The sequence below is a fragment of the Miniopterus schreibersii genome (assembly GCF_964146895.1).
Source record: "Miniopterus schreibersii genome assembly, chromosome: 4".
In the NCBI taxonomy this organism is placed as follows: domain Eukaryota; kingdom Metazoa; phylum Chordata; class Mammalia; order Chiroptera; family Miniopteridae; genus Miniopterus; species Miniopterus schreibersii.
Genome location: NC_138105.1, coordinates 56,220,984 through 56,240,238, shown reverse-complemented (window position 1 = coordinate 56,240,238; position 19,255 = coordinate 56,220,984). Strand labels below are relative to the sequence as shown.

Sequence of the window (19,255 nt, the reverse complement as noted above, 5' to 3'; positions counted from 1 at the left end):
TTTAAGTATTGTATAAACTTATCACATAATATTTGCTTTACACCACAGAACCTGGAATAGATGATTCTCAGCACTCTAAATGTGATGTAGATAAATCTATGCAACCAGAACCATTTTTCCGTAAAGTAGTTCACCCCGAACACTTGAATGTAGTCTCTCAAATTCAGTCAATTCTGTGTTCACCAGAAGAATCCTTTCCACTTCGATCTCGCTCTGATTCACCGCCAAAAAGTAAAAACAAGAATTCCTTGCTGATTGGACTTTCAACTGGTTTATTTGATGCAAATAACCCAAAGGCAAGTATGCTCCTCACATGGAAAATGTTATTCATTTGGTAACATTTTTATGGATTGTTTTTCTTTGATAAACCATAATATTGAATTTTAATCCCTTAAAACCATAAACGCGTGTACTCAGACACACATCAAAACAGTTTACAGAAACAACCAAAAAAACCCATTTTATCCTCTGAGATACTGAAAATAATCAGGACAAAGACTCTTCCATTGGCTTCCTGTTCAAGATTCCTTTTATAGGGTCTTCTTTTATTTAGCAAAGGATCCCTCTTATATCCTCTTACACTCTCTTTCTTTCCCACTACCCAACCCAGCTTCTAGTTTCAGGATGAGACTAAGCTTAAGCAGTCTATCGTAAATGGGTAGAAGTGCCATATTGCCTAATTTGTACATAGAACATTAGTAGATGTTCATGTGTTCTACCTCAGATTTGTAATAGGTCAAAATAAAATAGTCTAAAAATGTGGTCCTCTCATGATCTGACTTATGTAAGAACAAGAAGGAGGTTGCCAAATGAAAAGGCTACTTGTCGTTCCCTTTAGTCCTTCCTCATGTTAGGGGGAGTGAATAATGGGTGGAGAGAGACCAAAAGTGTTCCACTGATACTTTTCTCATCTGGCGAGTGTGTGGAAAACTGATCTCTATGAATATTTGAGAATTTCTTTTCTTACAGCAAATGCAGGGGTGTGTGTGTGTAATATTAATGTACAGTTCACAGCTAGCCTATGTACCTTAAATGTCTTATTTGATTTGCTAAAATATCAATTCTTAGAATAATGTTCATAATTTTTGCCTTAGGTAAGTGCTCGTAATTTTTTAATCAGTGTTTTACATTTATTTAAACCCAGTTTATAGGTTAGAGTGAGCAAATATTTGTAGAAGCTATTTTTTTTATCCTCACCTGAGGATATATTTTTTAATTGATTTGAGAGAGAGAGAGAGAAACATTGATGTGAGAGAGAAACATCAATCAGTTCCCTCCTGTATGTACCCTGACTGAGGATCTAACCCACAGCCTAGTGTGTGCCCTGACTGGGAATCAAACCCGCAACCTTTTGTGTACAGGACGATGCTCCAACCAACTGAGCCACGCTGGCAGGGCTGTAGAAGCTGTTTTGATGGTGCGGTGTTATACTTTAATTGCAGTAAGCAGAAGCTAAACAAATGTGCTCACAAACCATTTCATAGTATAACCAGAGTATTGCTAACTCATAATTTTATATGAAAAATACTACAGATGAAAAAGTGAGTTGACAGTTTTTTCAAGTAGAATTTCATGTGAAGCTCTGTTAGTGCAACTAGTATTAATTCATTTACTGTCTTACAAGGCTCTCTTCACTTTTAAGAAAAAATACAACTAAACCAACAATAAAAAAATCTAAAGGAAGCATATATTTTAAAAATGTTTTAAAGTTTTCTAAAACATTGCTCTCCTGTTTGATTTGTAATGGCACCAAATGCTAGCTGTGTAAAATCATGCTATAAGGAATCTAGAAAAAATTAGTCTATCAATAAAGAGCTCAGGCAGCATATTTCAGATAGCTGTTTTCAGGAAGATCTCTTTCTATGATTGTTAAAACTGTAGAATATTACTTTAACAACATGAAAAAACTTAGAATCAGAATTATAGAACTGAAAGTTTGCTTGTATAAAATTTTCTGACTGAAGATGAATATCCTATTTAAAACTTTAATAGCCTATCAAAGAAGACTACGAACATAAATGATTTTTAACAGAGGGCAGATAGTTGTTGCATTGGTGTGTAAACCCATTCTGAGAGGAAGCTTGTAAAATTGCATACCACTTGAAATTTCTTCCTGTTATTTTATGTTCATTTATGAAATTTATTTTTATTAGTGAAAGGAATAAATTAAAATTGAGATGATTTTTCAGGGCTAAAATTTATGTTAGCCTAGAAAATATTGCATACTTTGGTGTAGTTGCTTTGTATTTAGGTATGTAATGCATATATGCTGTTAATTTTTTTACCACCACTTATGCCCCCAAACCCTCCTCCACCTCCCCCAACCCCCTCCCCCCACAATCACACATGACTTCCATGTTCATGAATATATGCTGTTAATTTTTATTGATTAGCATGTACCTGGAGAAGGTGTTACTGAGTATGTATTTTGCATACTGCTGGTTTATAATATACATGGTTTAAAACATTAAAATAATAAAAGTCAAGAATAAATTCTGCTGACAGTGGGAGATTCAGCAAAAGAAATACTTGCAGTACTATTATTGCTTTAACAAGCAGTGTATCTTCACCATCTTGTCGTTTGTAACCATTTTTCCCTCTTGAGTGCTATAATATGTAAATTCTTTTCAAATAATGGAAATTTATTCTTTTTCATTCTCAAAAACAGATTGTACCAATAAAATTGGCCAAGTATATAAATTTTCATTAATATGCTAAACATTGTGTTTTCACAGTCTCCCATCTGGTTTAGGGTTCTTATCAGGGCCTTGGGAGTCATGTTTCAGATCTCACAGATTCCTTTAGGCTTAACCCAACCCCAAGGCTTATATAATAGGTACTTGTTTGATAGCCCTGTCTATCCATTGACATTCTAATTGTTGAAAGGTTAGTAGAAAAAAGCTATTCGTTGTATCCCTGGTCTTATCCAACACAAATTCAAATTTTAAGCACCTCCACTGTATACATTGTTTTTTCTCAGCTCAGTTTGTTGAGTTCCTTCTTACCTGCCGCTACAAATGATTCTCAGCATGAACATGGAAGAACTTGGATGAATGTGTCTTCTTTTTAGCCTTCCATAGTGGGAAAGGCTCCACTCATAGTGCATTGCACAGGGAAGCATTGGTAGGCCTTTTTCTTTCTTTTTTTTTTTTTGCACTAATTTGAGGCCCCCGATTTAACCTGTGTTGACTAGCCAGCAACACCGAGTGATAAAGTGGTAAAAAGAGCCACCAATTATATGTAATGGTGCTTAGCTAAGCTTCAGACTAACTCCAGGATTTGGGCAAAAATAGTGTGTCCCCCCAAAAATGTATGTATACTTTAACAGCTGATACCTCAATTTTGAAAATGAAATGTATTTTAATAAACATTGCCTTTATAATTATTCAAAGTGTGTGTATACATTTTGGGGGGACACCCTATATATATGGAGGGTTGGTCATAGATAGGAAAGTAGAGGAAGACTTAGCAGAGATACCGTGATAGGGGACAGTATGGACCATGAGTGAGAAGGAGCACACTGGCAATTTCCAGCACTGCCTAATTCCTGACAGATTTCCAATTCCATGCTGTGCGCACATCCCAAATACACTCCTCTCCCTAGTTTTTAAAGGTGACCTTATGTTAAACCTATGTGTTGAATCCCAAACATAACTCCCAAGTTTAGTTTCCTCACTAAAATTCAAGAGAATCAGTTCTTACATTGGACAAGTCAATTTATATAATAAATAAATAAATAATAAAATTATCATTAGCTCTAATTTTCTAATGTTTTTGTTTTTATTTTCTAATTATCTTACTCCTAATAAGAAATCTGTTGCCTTTTCTTAGATGCTAAGGACATGCTCACTCCCAGATCTCTCAAAGCTCTTCGGAACACTGATGGATGTTCCCACTGTAGGAGATGTACGTCAGGACAATCTTGAAATGGATGACATTGAAGATGAGCACATTAAAGAAGAGCCTTCTGATTCTGAAGACATGTGAGCATGTCATTGACAGATAGTGACACTAACAGAATTCCTGAGTTTGTTTATGTTCTAGAGATGGTCACTTACCTAGACAGTTTTTAAAAATGACCTGTAGCTAACTTTTCACTACTCCTTTAACTTTTTACAACATATTTAAAGTCCAGTCATGCACATTTTGATATGTATTTCTGCCTTTATATAGTATAACTTAACCTCACTTGAAGAATATAAGAAAATAGTTTCTATTGGTGTTCTGTCTTATGTACCGCTTAGCATCCAGCACAACAGCTTGCACCTGGTAGGTACTTAATAAATAGTAAGTGAATAAATGTTAGCAGGATGATGACTGTTTAACAGTGTAACACCGCATGATACAGGGATTGCAATGGGAATTAGTGAAGTATTTACTTACTACACTACAGTTCCCCAGGAAGGTGACCAGAAAGCTCCATCCACATCTATCTCCTGACAGGAATGATTTCAAAACCATGGCAGTGGGGAGTTAGCGGGTGGAATACTTGGTTTGTGTGTGTGCACATGTGCTTACATGCATGTTCTGCATGTAACTTAATTGCTTTCACAAAATTCCTTTCTTCATGATTCATGGGAAATCTAAAATCTAGGAGGGTGATTTAACCAGTCCTTCTGAGAGTGGTGGGAGGTGATAGCCCTTTAGACAGTAACCTTGCTCCATGTTCTTTGATATCAGTCAGCCTTCTCAGCCCTCAGACAAATGTTACAATCTTTTGGGGGAAATAAAACCGGAGTACCCTGGAACAAAATGTTGGAGAAGGTACATTGTATTTAAGTCGTCAGGAAATACATTACAAAATATTAGAATTTGTATGGTATATTTTCTGGTTTTTTTAACTTAATTTTCTCCTCTTTTATTGCTGTCATTCAGTAGAAAGAACTTGTGCTTTGGTCTGACTGAAAGCATTAGTCTCACCATTTTCCTCCCTATAATACTTGAGCCAGGGCTACTTCATCTGCTACATTCATTTTCTCTCTTTGTTTTTCTTAGTTTTGCCCCTTCTTAAATTTCTAGCCACACTTTATCTTTTAAAGGCTGCCTTTTTTTTTTTATTTTTCATAGCATTCTGTAGAATTTGCTAGTACCCTCAAAATTTAGAGGAAAAGTCACCTTTATCCTAGTTTTATTCCGCTTAGCTGTGGTCTTTAAGCATTTTAACTATCTTTTTATTAAGCCTACTGGAGAACACAATATTTCAGCACCTTTATGGTTGACACAATGCTAGGTAACAGTTTTTTCCTCAGAGTTTTTATAAAGTTATCCATTTTTATCTGAGTGAACTATAGCTTATTTGTGGCTTGTGTTCTTTTAATTACTAGTTGATTGCAATTTTATTTTAAAATTTAGGTTAGAAGCCTTTAACTTGATTTTTTTAAATTTGAAAACTAAGTTATTTTTAAAAGTAAGTTACTCCATGTCTATACAGGAAAATTTCACTCGATGGTTTCTTTGGGGGGAAAAATTTTTTTTGATTCAAACTTTATTCAAGATTATATCCTAAGAAAGCCTACTGAAAAGTGAATTTGGGGCCAGGTTTTAAAGTGCCTGAGACAAATTTTTGGATGTTCATTTCATAAAAGATCTTAATCTCATATTTTCCTTACAATGGTAGACTTAGCAGTCCTGCTTATTTTACTACCATCTCTGGAGCATACTAATTCTTCTAGGCTGGTCACTAGAGTATTTTATCAGCAGCTTAATGTTCTGTCACTGTAGGAATGGTACATAGCAGATGTACCTGGTATGTTACTTTTATAATTAAATGGTAAGTTAAATGCTACTAGTAGGATGATCCAAAAAAAGTAGACATTCTCTCTTCTTTATAGATGCTTTGTTTTTCTATAGCTACTACAAAGTTAAAGTGTAGACGTTTGTACACATAAGCACAAAATAAAGATATTTCTACATTAAAGGATTATTTTCTTTTTCCATTAATGGAAATTTTATTCATTGTCTCACATAATATTGTTGATATTTTAGTTCTTCAGTAAAAATTTGTCTATTTGATTGGAGTATAAACTTTAGTAAGGACCTTAATCAATCCTTATGTTCGGTTTAGCAAATTTTTCTATTTGCATTCCACTTTATTATTTTATTTAAATATTCATTAATTGATTTCAGAGAGAGGAGAGGAAAGGAGAGAGAGAGAAATCAATGATGAGATTGATCACTGATTGGCTGCCTCCTGCCTGCCCCCCTACTGGAAATTGAACCCAAAACCTGGGCATGTGCCCTGACTGGGAATCAAACTGTGACCTTCTACTTCATGGGTCATTGCTCAGCCACTGAGCCACACAGGCTGGGCTGGGCTGTATGCCACTTTAGGACACAGAAGCAAATCAGAAGAGAGAAAATGTGAGTACATTTTTGGGGTATAGGAGAAGTGGTCAGAAGACCTAGGTTTCAATCCTTTATTTGTTATTTATTGACTGTGTGACCTTGAGTAAATCATTTAAACACTGATTCAGTTTCCATGTCTCTAAAGTGAGTTTTGTGTCAATAAAATATAAATAATAAGATAAAACTAAACTAAAGTCCTATATAAATGTATGATACTATTTGCATAAGTTAGTTCATTTCAGCATCTATGTTTCCATGAAAATAAAATTAACATCCTGAGCAATTTCTTGGAAACAGGATCCCCCAGATAAGATTATTACGATTAATGTATTATAATTGCACAGTACAGCCTACTTATTATATACTTTAGAAATGTTTTCAAGAATAAGCATCTAAAGATAAGACTTCTGGTAACCATTTTATTCACTAGATTATCCTATTACCTGAACATATAATTCCCTAAGTATTTCTTTTTCTAAAAGTAAAATGCCCAGTGAGGGTTTATATGGAAAGCTTTTTGTATAGTGTACTATTATTATACACCCACACTAAGATTTTGCTGAACTTTCAAAATTGCATAAAAGAAAGATATTGGAGTATTAAATGTTTGATTTAGAAAGCAAGTGAGGAACCTCTTTAGACATTCCTCTTAAAATATTGACATTTTCTTTCAAAATTTAAGCCATTAAAAATATTGATAGTTGCATGATTCTCTTTGGCAAACCAGGACCATTTTAAACAAGTCGTCTTCTAGCTTGATATGTGTCATGTACTTTATCATCTATTAATCCTCATTTACTTTGTTAAAAACTGTAGGTTTTTTTCACATTTCTTTTTTATCCAATATTATTACTTTGAAGTAGAAAGGAGTGCACGCAGCTTTGGTAATGTTTAATATGTAAAATTTCAGTGTGTTTGAAGAAACAGACACAGATTTACAAGAGCTTCAGGCCTCTATGGAGCAGCTACTCAGGGAAGAGCCTGGGGAGGAGTACAGCGAGGAGGAAGAATCAGCCCTAAAGAACAGCGATGCAGAGCGAACTGCCAACGGGACAGACCTAGCCTATGAGGATGACAACCCCAGCAGTGAGAGCGCCCTCAATGAAGAATGGCACTCAGGTGCGTGATCACGATTGTGGCGGGCCTTTTCCCTTTTTCAGTGTGTACATATATTTCAGGGAGAGAATGTTTTTCCAACACCTGATATGAACTATTTCCAGTTTTAGAGAAAACTGAAGCATGCTTCTGTTTGACTTATATTCATTCTTTTTCTTTTCACACAAATGTATATACACAGTTGTTCATTTCTTTCCCGTTAAGTTAAATGCTTTTTTAAAGCATTTTTATTCTGATTCTTGACAGAATAATAATACTCGTTTCTTGATTTATTTTTTAGTAATAAAGATAATAACTTCATTTTCTTAGCACTTTATATTTTCCAGAGAGCTTCTACATACAGTGGTTAACCAGAAGGGTTAATACTAAAAGCAGTTTTTAAAACTTTGGTTTAGATACTGTTCTTTATTCATAGCATTACTGCTAAGATGCAAAGAAAATTTGTGTATTTCAATAACTGTATTTATTTGGGAAGAATAACTAATGTGAAAGCAATGGTTCTTAAGTAATTTTGTTTTTTACTAGAATTTTTCAAAGTATCTTTGGCGTGTACGTGACATAAAACTTACAGAACATTTATAATCCTTTTTAGGTGCTTAACTAAAGTTTTATGGTATATATTTTAGGTTGTATGCCTTCTGCATGCTTTTTTATGTTTTGGCCCATGTTTAATATCTACTTTTTTAAAATAGTAGTTAGGATTAGTTGCCGTGATGCAGAACATATGGGTGTGCTTTTTCCAATTTTATTTTGCTAGATCTGATGGCATCTCTAGGAAAGCTTTTATTCTAACCTGGTTTACTGTTTATTTCTATAAAAGAAAAGATTTCTAGAGTATCATTCTTCTTAAGACAGATTTATATTCATTGATCACCTATACTAATGACATATTATGACAAAAACTTTAAAGTATAAAGTAGTCTATTTCTTTATTTTTAATTGATTTTTTAAAATTTTTAAAGAGAGGGAGGGAGAGAGAGAGAGAAACATTGATCAACTGCCTCCTGCACACCCCGCCTACCAAGGATTGAGCCTACAACCTGGGCATGTACCCTGACCAAGAATTGAACTGGTAACCTTTCATCGTGCAGGACGACACCCAACCAGGTCACACTGGCCAGGACAAAGTAGTCTATTTCAGTGACATTATTTACATAATAGAATTTTAGTCTATTAGGGTAATAATTATTTAGTCTTTTTAATTATAAAATTTTTAAAAATGTTTTTTAGATAACAGTGATGGAGAGATAACAAGTGAATGTGAATATGATAGTGTCTTTAACCATTTAGAGGAACTGAGACTTCACCTGGAGCAAGAAATAGGCTTTGAAAAATTCTTTGAAGTTTATGAGAAAGTAAAGGTAAGTGAAATGTCAGTTAAAACATTTGATTTTGAAATATGCTCTGTTTGAATTACTTGTGAAATGTCAGTGATTTTTATTGGTAAGTACATTTATTATAAATAATTAAAGTCTCTAATTAGAGAAAGATAATATTCAAATATTACTTTGTATTTGGAAATTTGGTATAGGCTGTTCATGAAGATGAAGATGAAAATATTGAAATTTGTTCAACAATAGCTCAAAACATTTTGGGAAATGAACATCAGCATCTTTATGCCAAGATTCTTCATTTAGTCATGGCAGATGGGGCCTATCAAGAAGGTAAGATTTCCTCACATCTTTATATTTTAAATAAATGTGCAAAAAACAAAATGACAAATGTAAATTGATGAGCTTCAGCCATATGTAAAGTTTATCCTAAATAGTACTAAATGTAATCTCTTCTAGAGTAAGTAGAGTTCATCTATAACAATTTGAATGTCACCCATTTTTTATTTGGAAAATATTTACCTATAGAATCACTCAAAATATGTTAGGACTTTATTAAAGTTATTAGTTAAAAATGGTTTCTCCTTAAATTTAGTTAAGAGCAGTAAACACGGAACCAAGACACCAGTGTCATAGTCCTGCCTCTTCAGGAGGCTAATAATGTGACATTGAGTGATTTATTTTGTCTTAAGTTTCAGTTTCCTTTGCTATGAAAATAGAGAGATGATCTTCAATCTAATGTATTTGGATTGGTTTTCAGAGTATTTATTGTGTGCTTCTTGTATGCCTAGCACTTCTTTACTCTGGACGGTAAAGACCTAATCTTTGCTTACATGTTGTTTACAGTTAAAATTATAACAAATAAAAATAAAATAATATTTTATATCATTGGTGTTTGCTATGAAATCTATCAATAGAAACCTAAGGGAGCACTTCTCTATAAAAAATTGTTAAAGAACTATAAAATAACACCATTTGTGGGGAAAGTGTAAGAACTTAATGTAGAGATGTAGACTTATTCTAATGAAGATGTTTCATTACACAAAATATATTGAAAATTCTCTTCTGGAATTTCCCTGACAGCTAATATACCAGGTTCGTTTAATTGTCCCTCTTGGTATAAGTCCTTATTCTGGGAGCATTTAATTTTTTGGAAAAAGCTTAATGTTACTTAAAATCAAGCTTAGTGAATGAAGTGCATTATCAAGGTTAATAATATGTGGCCTTTTTGTTTTGTTTTAAGTATCTTGCCATGAAATAAGGAGCCCACTTTTTTTAAATGAATTTATAAACTGATACTGATTATTTTGAACAAGAATATATTTCTAGAATATTTGTCAAAAAATTTTTACTGTAAATGTATGATTTGTAGAAAAAAGTTGAGAATTTAAAATGTTGATGCTTAAATTTCACAATGTAAATTTTTATAAGATTTATATTTTATTTTGTTCCAAAAAAGTTAAAGATTGCATTTAAAAACATACAGTACAAGATAAAATTAAGAACAAGCATTTGGGAAAATTCACTGTATCAGGCAAATGAGTACAAACAATATAATATTAAGCCAAGATTAAAGTAAGAATACAAAGTTTATGTTCAAATGGTCTCTACATTTTGTGAAAATGAATCACAAATTTGGTGCTGATCTTTCTAGCAAAGCAGGAAACCTAATTAAGTACATGAGTCACAGTGTTCATGAGACAAAACATGTCAGTTACTCAGAGGACAGCTATTTTTGGTATTGAAAGAAAGGAAAAAATTTCCCATGATTCTTTAAAAGGGAGGACTATGATACAGTGTTCTTAAAGCTTGAATAATATGTCAGCTCCTTTAAAGGGGAACATTTATTTTCAGACGCCAAGAATCTAAGTCCATAGACGTCAGTGAAAAACTCAGGTCTTAGTCCTTGAAAATGTCTCAGTTGTGACTTATTAGTGTAAAGCAGTTGTTCCCCCCCCCCAGATGTTAAAAGATTCTTTTTATTAACAGAAAATTGAAAATATAAAATTAAAACATTATCTGGAACTTGTGGATTTCTGATTTTATTGAGATCTTGAGCCCTATTTTATAAAGTAGTACTATACTGGACTGAAAAATATCCTCAGTAATTTTTATAATAGTTGGATTTCATGGGGTTCTTTCTCATGATGTGGCATGGTGCAAGTTACTGGCACAAGTCCAAGCTTGTAGTTTCTTAAGTAGGAAATACCTTCTTTTCACATTCATTTTAGATATTGTACTGTGTTTATGGTAATGAAATTCTATACAGCAGTTAAAACAAATGAACTAGGTTTTTATCAATATGGATAAGTTGAATAAGTAGTAAGTACATGGTACCATTTATGTAATGTTCAAAAGCAATTTTATTTAGGTGTACATATATCTAATAAAAGTAAAAAAAACATAGGAGGGGAGGACACACATCAGATTCAGGATACTGATAATGCCCTTGGGAAAGAAGAGAGGTCAATAAGATTGGGAAAAGGTACTTTTTATCTGTAATATGCTTTTCCTTAACAGATAATCCAAACCAATATGGCTACAAGTTAATTTTTATTAACTCTAGGTACTAGGTACATGTGTGTTTATTACTTTATTCTCTCTGTTTTCCTATTTGAAACGTGTAATTATAAAAAAATAATTATAGTACAGAGTGATAATTGTAACATTAGAAGGAATATATGTTGCATCAGGTAATGATCCAGCTGTCTTGGAAGAAATCAAGGTTTCAGGGTAATTCTTCCTAGAGGAGAGGACATCAGAATTGGATTTTGAAAAATGAATGGGAATTTACCTCCAAAGCAATATGTTTACTTAAACATGGAGGGATGCAAAATATTGCATTAGTGGAACTATAAGCAGTTCACTGTTACTAAAGCATAAATTATGGGGATGCTTAGGGAAGATGGGCAATGAAAGTAGATAAGGCTAGAAATATTTAAAAAGCCAGATAATGAAGGGCTTTACAATCCATATTAAGGGCACAGGTTCTATCCTGAGGCAGTGGGGAGCTAGTGAAGGGTTTTAAGCAGTGTAGTGATTTGAGATGACACTTGGAATTTAATGAACGATCACCTTTGCTAGAGTATGGAAGATAGTGATTGTTATCTTAGATTAAATTAAACACTCTGTTTAATTCATTCAGGAGTGTTTTTTTAGAATAATGAAAAATTGGAAATAACCAAAATGTCTATAAATAGAAATGCTTAATTATGCCATATCCATAAAATAAAATGCAGTGCAGCCATTGAAATTGACATGGAATATATCTATGACTTAATTCTTTTTCAACATTTTATTGTAAAATGGTCATTGTATGAAAATGTTTAAAAAAACTTTCTATTTATCACCCATATACCCACCACCTAGATTCTGCCATTAACATTTTATAATCTTGCTTTATTACTTATTTATCCATCTTTTTGTCCGTTGTGTGTTTTAAGGGAAAAACTCATGTCTCAAAACTGCATTTTGTCGTAATTTTTTAAACAATATTTGTATATGCATAGGGAAAGATCTAGGAAGATTAATTTTTTTATTTTAAATATATTTTTATTGATTTCAGAGAGAGGGGGGGAGAGGGAGAGAGAGAGAGATAGAAACATCAATGATGAGGGTCATTGATTGGCTGCCTCCTGCACGCCCCTCCTGGGGAAGCCTAGGCATGTGCCCTGCATCATAAGTTGCTGCTCATCCGCTGAGCCATGCCGGCTGGGCTCTGGGAAGATTTATATAAAAATTATTAACATTGGTTGTCCTTGGCTTATAGATGATTTTTGCTTTCCACTTTATTCTTCATTGTATTGTCTGAATGTTTTACACTGAGTATGTGATACTATAATAAAAACTACATTTGAAACTACATTAAAGTTCTTTTCCTTTAGCATGAGAAACTATGAGTTTTTTCCTAGTAGATACAGTTGATTTGCAGTGAAATGAATTAAGCTTTTTTTCTTTTTTTTACAGATAATGATGAATAATCCTCAGAACATTCTTTAATCCTCAGCTGTATGAAAGCATTTAACTTTGGCTCATCAGGATAACAAGCTTCAGTGGGGAATGTAGCAATTTTTTATAAACGATATGTCAGATTTAAGATGGGCATGCTGATTGCATGGAAAAGATGGACAAACATGACATTTTTCAATTAAGAGTCTAGTATTTTATCTATTTTATTTTGTTTCTTGAGTTCTATAGTTACCTCCTACAGAGTATATACTTTATTAAATCTTCCAACCAAAGCATAAGAGACTTTGATCCAGAACTGGACATAATAGTTTTGAAGATTTACCATGAAGTAAGGTAACTTTTACTTTCAGCAAATGTCCTTATTTTGAAATAATTACTTAGGTTGTGAAAGACCTGCCTGTGGCTTTTCATTTAAGTATTTAAATATGACCCTTTTTTTCTGTCTGCTTGTTTTCATGACCAGCAATTAGGTATTAAATAACCTTGTCAAGGGCTCTATTTCAGTCTTTGCATTTTGAAGATGGAACTTTTAGCCTTAAAGTTTATATTCTCAGCCCTTTTTCAACCAGTGTGTCTCCTGAACTAGCTCAGTGAAATCAGGCTATAGAAACAGCCTTAGAAATAACTGAAAATTTTGATTATGAAAGAATAGCAAAATTATATTTCCTGATGTTAAAAAATATGGTTAATTCTGTTTCTTTTTAATGACCAGAACCAGGAATATTATATCTAAAAATTAGTCTGTGAATGTTAACATTGACCTAGCATACAGCATACAGTTGCCCTTTTTGTTTTTAATTTTCTCTCATGCATATGCTTATATGAGATTTAAAAGGAGAAAGGAATGGTTTTTATTTTGACACTGACAGTTTTGGTAACTGTTACTCCAAAGCAGGAAAATGTTTGCTTCTTTTATGTCCATTATGAGAGGATCATTAAGATGATAGTCACACAGCTTCAATTGCACTTTGCCAGGTATTACATCGTTTTATTAGTGATGTCTATTACTTTTAGTAATAAAAGCAGATTTTTTTTTTGAAACTTGAGGACATAGCAGCCTGATTGGCGTAATATATCATTTGAACAATAAAATCTTAACTTGCAGCACTATCAGTACTATGCTGAATTATGTATATTATTTCTAATATCCAAAACTAAATACTTGATTTTTATATGTTTATTTTGTGATATTACTATTAAATTTTTATTATCTACCTGAAGTACATTATTGGTTGTCATATACTTATTAGCACTCAATAGAATGCTTTTACACAGATTTGAGAACACTTTTGTTTCTTTTACCTGATGATTTTCATTTTTTTTTTCCAGTGGAAGAATTCTATACTTTAATTCTCTATAATCCTGAAAGATGAGAATGATTTGAAGGGGTATTTTTAAAGTATTACCCTATTACGTGTGTTAGAAAAGCAAGTAAAGGTATAACACAGTAGGAAAAGTTGTTTAGCCATATTTCAAAGGATGTCATATACACAAGACTAGCGATGACAAATAGGGTTTGTGTCATCTCCAGTCAGTTGGTTGAGAGCGGCTCTGGAGTGTTGTTATGGAAAGGTTGTCTGTGCCAGTGGGAAGAGGGCTATTGATCAGTAAGGTCTGTTGTAAGTGTTGCAGGTAAAGTGTGTAAGCATTTCTAGATTTATAGAATGTTAGAGCTAGAATGGGCTATCAAAGTAATTTAGTGTTATCTCCACTTAACAGGCAAGGACATTGAGTTGTAACATGAATGAAGTCACTTACATGAATGGCCAACATCAGACCAGTTCTGGGTCTTACACGGTGCTATTAATTATACACTCTTTTAAAATTTATCTCCTCTGGAGAGTGAAAAAGAATAGATTCAGTAGGAAAAAGTATATTTGGCATCAGTGCATTAAGAATTCAGCAGAGATTTCTTGTTTCTAAGAATAGCACACTATTCTAGTTAACCTCCCTGCAAAACACAATTTTTAAATGCTAAATTGTTTTTCCCCATAAATTAACACGTATTCTACCCTTAATTACTTTATTGATGATGGATCTTTAAAGACTGGTGTGTTTAATATACTAAAAACACAGAAGAGGTGAGAAGATGAATTGCAAGGCCAAAGCTTTGGGAGAAAGCTTCAACCCAAACATTAGTGGAATACTGGAGAGAGAAAAAAGACGCTTTTAACCTGAGAGTATGTCGAGTACCTCACACTTTGGTATAGTGGGCTTATGGAGCCAAAAGGGTAAAAGGCATGGGCAAGTGCCCATCCAAACTGAAGAATCCTATAGGAAACCCCGTCAAGGGAGACTCCAAAAGGGAGAGCTAGAACTAAACCCAACCTCAAACTCAGGAACTGCAGGATGAGAAAAGGACAGAGAGATCCCTGAGAAATTGTGGCCACAGTCCAAACATCAAGTAGTTTTGCATCTTGAGCACCAAATCTGTGTGGGCTGGGACACTAGACTCAGGCATGATTTGAGGTTCCCCCATGAACCTGGCAGAAGCCATGCCAGTATCTCTCTGAAGGAAGGCACATTTATTTTGTGTCTTGAAAAGCACCATAAGTAAGTTTTTAAGGGCAATGGCAGGCACAGAGTCAAAGATAAAACAGTACACAAGAAATCAAGACAGTGTAAGTGGGAGACAGCAGGAAGAGGGTGGGCACAGACTTTAGATTTGGAATTATCAAAGATGTGTTGTTATACCTGTGCTCATTATATTTAAAAATGATCCACAAACTTGAAAATATCTACAGGGAAAGAAAAACTGAAAAGGAATATAGACTTGAAGAACCAAATAGAATTCATTTATATGAAAAATACAACAACGGAAAATTTAAAACTCAGTGAACATGCTTGGCAGTGCATGATACAAGGCAGAAAGGAGAATTTAAAAACTGGAAGAAATTATTCACAATATAGCACACAGAGAGAAAAATATGGAAAGTACAACAGAGAAGGTAAGAGATTCAGCAAGAATGTCTAATGTATGTTTGATGGAAATCTTACAGATAAAGAAAGAATGGGGTTAAGTTGTCGATAAAGGCTGAGAATTTTTACGCTATTGGAGGACATCAATACACAGATGGAAGCAGCCCAGTGAATTTCAAGCAGGATAAAGTAAAAGAAATGAATGCCTAACATCTTCAGAGTGAAACTGGAAAATCAAAGACAAAAGAACTTAAAAGAAGTTGAAGATAAAAAGGCATACTACTTTCCGAGGAATGTTAAAAGACTAGCAGTTGGCTTTTCAACCGTAGTAATGGAACAGTGGAATGTTATCTTCTATGGGCCAAAAGAAAATAATTGTCATTCTAGAATTATATACATAGCAAAAATGTGTTTCACAAATGAATAAAAATTATTTGACTTTCAGTACTGGCCATGGTGAAATAACAAAGAGGGGATTTACCTTCCCACCTTTAACAACTCAAAACACTGGACAAAAAAAATACATGAACCAGTGCTTTTCAGACAGTGTGCAACAGACAACAAAGGGCAGTGATCCATGAAAGAGGGGAAACAAATGAGGTAAGCCCTGTGATTGCCCAAGTTCATTGCATAGAAATAGCATAAGGGCCAAGGGACCCATGTAAAACCCAGAGTTCTCCCTAAATTGAGGAAATAGAAATTAGATTTAAGAGAGGTAAAAGCAGCCATAATTTTCAGGACACAGTACTGGAAAGAAGTGCACAGAAGAGCTAGAAAATCCCCAAATATCTGGAAACTGAACACAATTCTAAATGACTAATGGATCAAATGAAAAATCATAGCCAAAATTAGAAAATACTTTGAACTTAATAAAAATTAAAATGTGACATATTTAAATTTGTATGATATACCTAAAGCAGAGCTTAGAGTGAAATTTATAGTATTAAACACTTATATTGTAAAAGAAATAATTCACTGACTTAAATTTATTTATACCTTATAAATCCAGAAGAGAAAAGAGAGTAAATTAAACTCAAAGTAAGCACAAAAATGGAAGTAATTTTTCTTGAAAAACCACAGAAATCAATGAAATAAAAGCAAAATCAGAGAATCCAAAAGCTACTTGGTTAAGAACATCAATAAAATTGATAAATCTATAGAAATATTAGAAACAAGAGAGGGTACATCACTACAGATCTAAAAGGCATATGGATAATAAGGGTATATCATGGATAATTTATGCCAATATATTTGATTACTTAGTAAAAATGGACACATTCCTTGAAAGACAAAAACTACCTGTATTAGATTGTCCTTCCATAATAAAATACCATAGACTGGGTGCTTAAACAAGACACTTTCCCACAGTTCTGGAGCTAGAAGTCCAAGACCAAGGTTCCAGCCGATTTGGTTTCTGGTGAGGGCTCTCTTCCTGGCTTGCAGAAGACTACCTTTTCTCTGTGTTCTCGCATGGTCTTTCCTTGGTGTGTGGGCAGAGAGAGAGAGAGCAGCTCTCTGGTGTCTCCTCTTACAAGGACACTATTCATATAGGATCAAGGACTCACCCTTAGGACTTCATTTAACAATTACTTAGGCACCCACATCTCCAAATACAGGCAAACTGAAGGTTAGGGCTTCAACATACAAGTTTTTTGGGGGGATATAAACATTCAGTCCATAACATTACCAAAACTCATCCAAAAACATGGAAAATCTGAATCTCCCTACATCTAATTATTAATTTATTTTTGAATATGTTTTTATTGATTTCAGAGAAAGGAAGGGAGAGGGAGAGAGAGAAACATCAACAAGGAGAGTCATTGATTGGCTGCCTCCTGCACGCCCCTACTGAGGATTGAGCAGGCAACCAGGGCATGTACCCTGACTGGGAATTGAACCTGACCTCCTGGTTCATGGGTCAAAGCTCAACCACTGAGCCACACCAGTGAGGCTGAAATTTAATTTTAGTTTGAAGCCTTCCCACAGAAAACCTTGGACCCAGATGGTTTTAACGATGAACTTTATCAAACATTTCTGAAAAAAATAGTACCAATAGTACACAAGCTGCTTCAAAGTATAGGAGTGGAGGGAACATTTTCCCACTTATTCTAAAAGCACAGCATTATCTTGTCCTCAAAACAAACAAAGGGGGAATTAGAAGAAAAGATAACTACAGACTCAAAAACTTCATGAACGTTGATGAAAAAATTGTAAACAAAATTTTAGCAACTCTAACTCAACAATATATAAAAAGGACATTGCATCATAACCAAGTAGAATGTGCCAGGAATGCAAGACTAGTTTAACATTCAAAGCTCAATCAGTGTTACTCATGTTAATAGACTAAAAAAGACCATATGATCATCTCAGTAGATGCAGAAAAAACATTTAAGAAAATCAAACATTCATTTCTCATAAAAGTTCTCAGCAAACTAGGAATAGAAGAGAAATGGCTCAATCTGATGAAGATCATCTTTTAAAAAACTAAAAAAAACAGCTAATATAGTGAAAATAAAGTTGTTTCCCTAAATGGAAAAAGAGCAAAGATTTATGTTTTTATCACTTATATTCTACTTTGTACTGGAGGTTCTACCTATTACAGTAATGCCTGCAGGGGGGGGAGGGTGTGGAAAAATAAGTGCCTACAAATTGAAAAGAAAGAAGTAAAAACTCTTTACTCACAAAGGATGTGATTGTCTATGTAGAAAATCATAAAGCTGCACAAATGCTAAAAGGACTAAAGAGAGAGTTAAGCAAGGTCAATGAAAATCAATTTTTGACGAGCTGGAGTGGCTCAGGTGGTTGAGCATCGTCCTGTGCACCAAAAGGTTGCTGGTTTGATTCCCTGTCAGGGCACATACTTTGGTTGTAGGTTCGATCCCTGGTCAGGGCACGTAGAGAAGGCAACTGATCGATATTTCTCATACCAATCTCTCTCAGCATGTCCTTGGGTAAGGACAAAAAGAATTAAAAATCAATTTTTATATACTAATTAGAAACAATTACAAATAGAAAATTTTGACATACCATTTATAATAGTATCAAAAACTATGAAATACTGAGGTATAAATTTGATGAAAATGTACAAGATTTGTGCACTAAAAACTACAAAACATTGCTGAGAAAGATGACATAAGTGGGCATGTATATACCATGTTCATGGATCAAAAGGTAAAATATTGGGTAGGAGAAATCTTAGTTACCTTAGGTTTGGCAAAAGTTCCTTAGACTTAAAAAAAATACAAATTATAAAGAAAAATTCTGACTTCATAAAATTTATACATTTTTACTTTTAAAGGGACATTGTTAATAAGATGAAAAAAGCCAGCCACAAATTGGGAGATGTTTATTAAAAATGTTTGAATACACAAAGAAGATAAAAAGCTCTTGTTATCTCTAAAAAGATAACAAGATCATGAAAATATACTATCATTTGAGAAATTAAAATGAAAACGACAATGAGATATCCACTGTTCACTCTCTAAAATGATTAAAATCAAAGACTTGAGAATGTGATGCAGCAGAACTCACACTGGTAGATATGTAAAATGATGTAATCATTTTGGAAAAACAAA

At 33.6% G+C, this 19,255-nt stretch overlaps 1 protein-coding gene across 4 annotated transcripts in view; it reads left to right on the top strand.

Moving 5' to 3' along the window:
* NEK1 (NIMA related kinase 1) overlaps positions 1–16,125 on the top strand; it is a 95,640-nt gene extending 79,515 nt beyond the window's left edge. For 3 of the 4 annotated variants that reach the window (XM_081133928.1, XM_081133927.1, XM_081133929.1), the window contains 6 exons: positions 49–296; positions 3,832–3,983; positions 7,256–7,464; positions 8,692–8,822; positions 8,993–9,125; positions 12,759–15,564. In XM_081133928.1, coding sequence (XP_080990054.1) covers positions 49–296; positions 3,832–3,983; positions 7,256–7,464; positions 8,692–8,822; positions 8,993–9,125; positions 12,759–12,772 — 887 coding nt within the window. In that variant the 3' untranslated portion in view covers positions 12,773–15,564. Of the gene's footprint in view, positions 1–48; positions 297–3,831; positions 3,984–7,255; positions 7,465–8,691; positions 8,823–8,992; positions 9,126–12,758; positions 15,565–15,760 lie in introns of those variants that run through there. The other variant, XR_013998555.1, reaches the window with a different exon arrangement.
* The last annotated feature ends 3,130 nt before the right edge of the window (positions 16,126–19,255 follow it).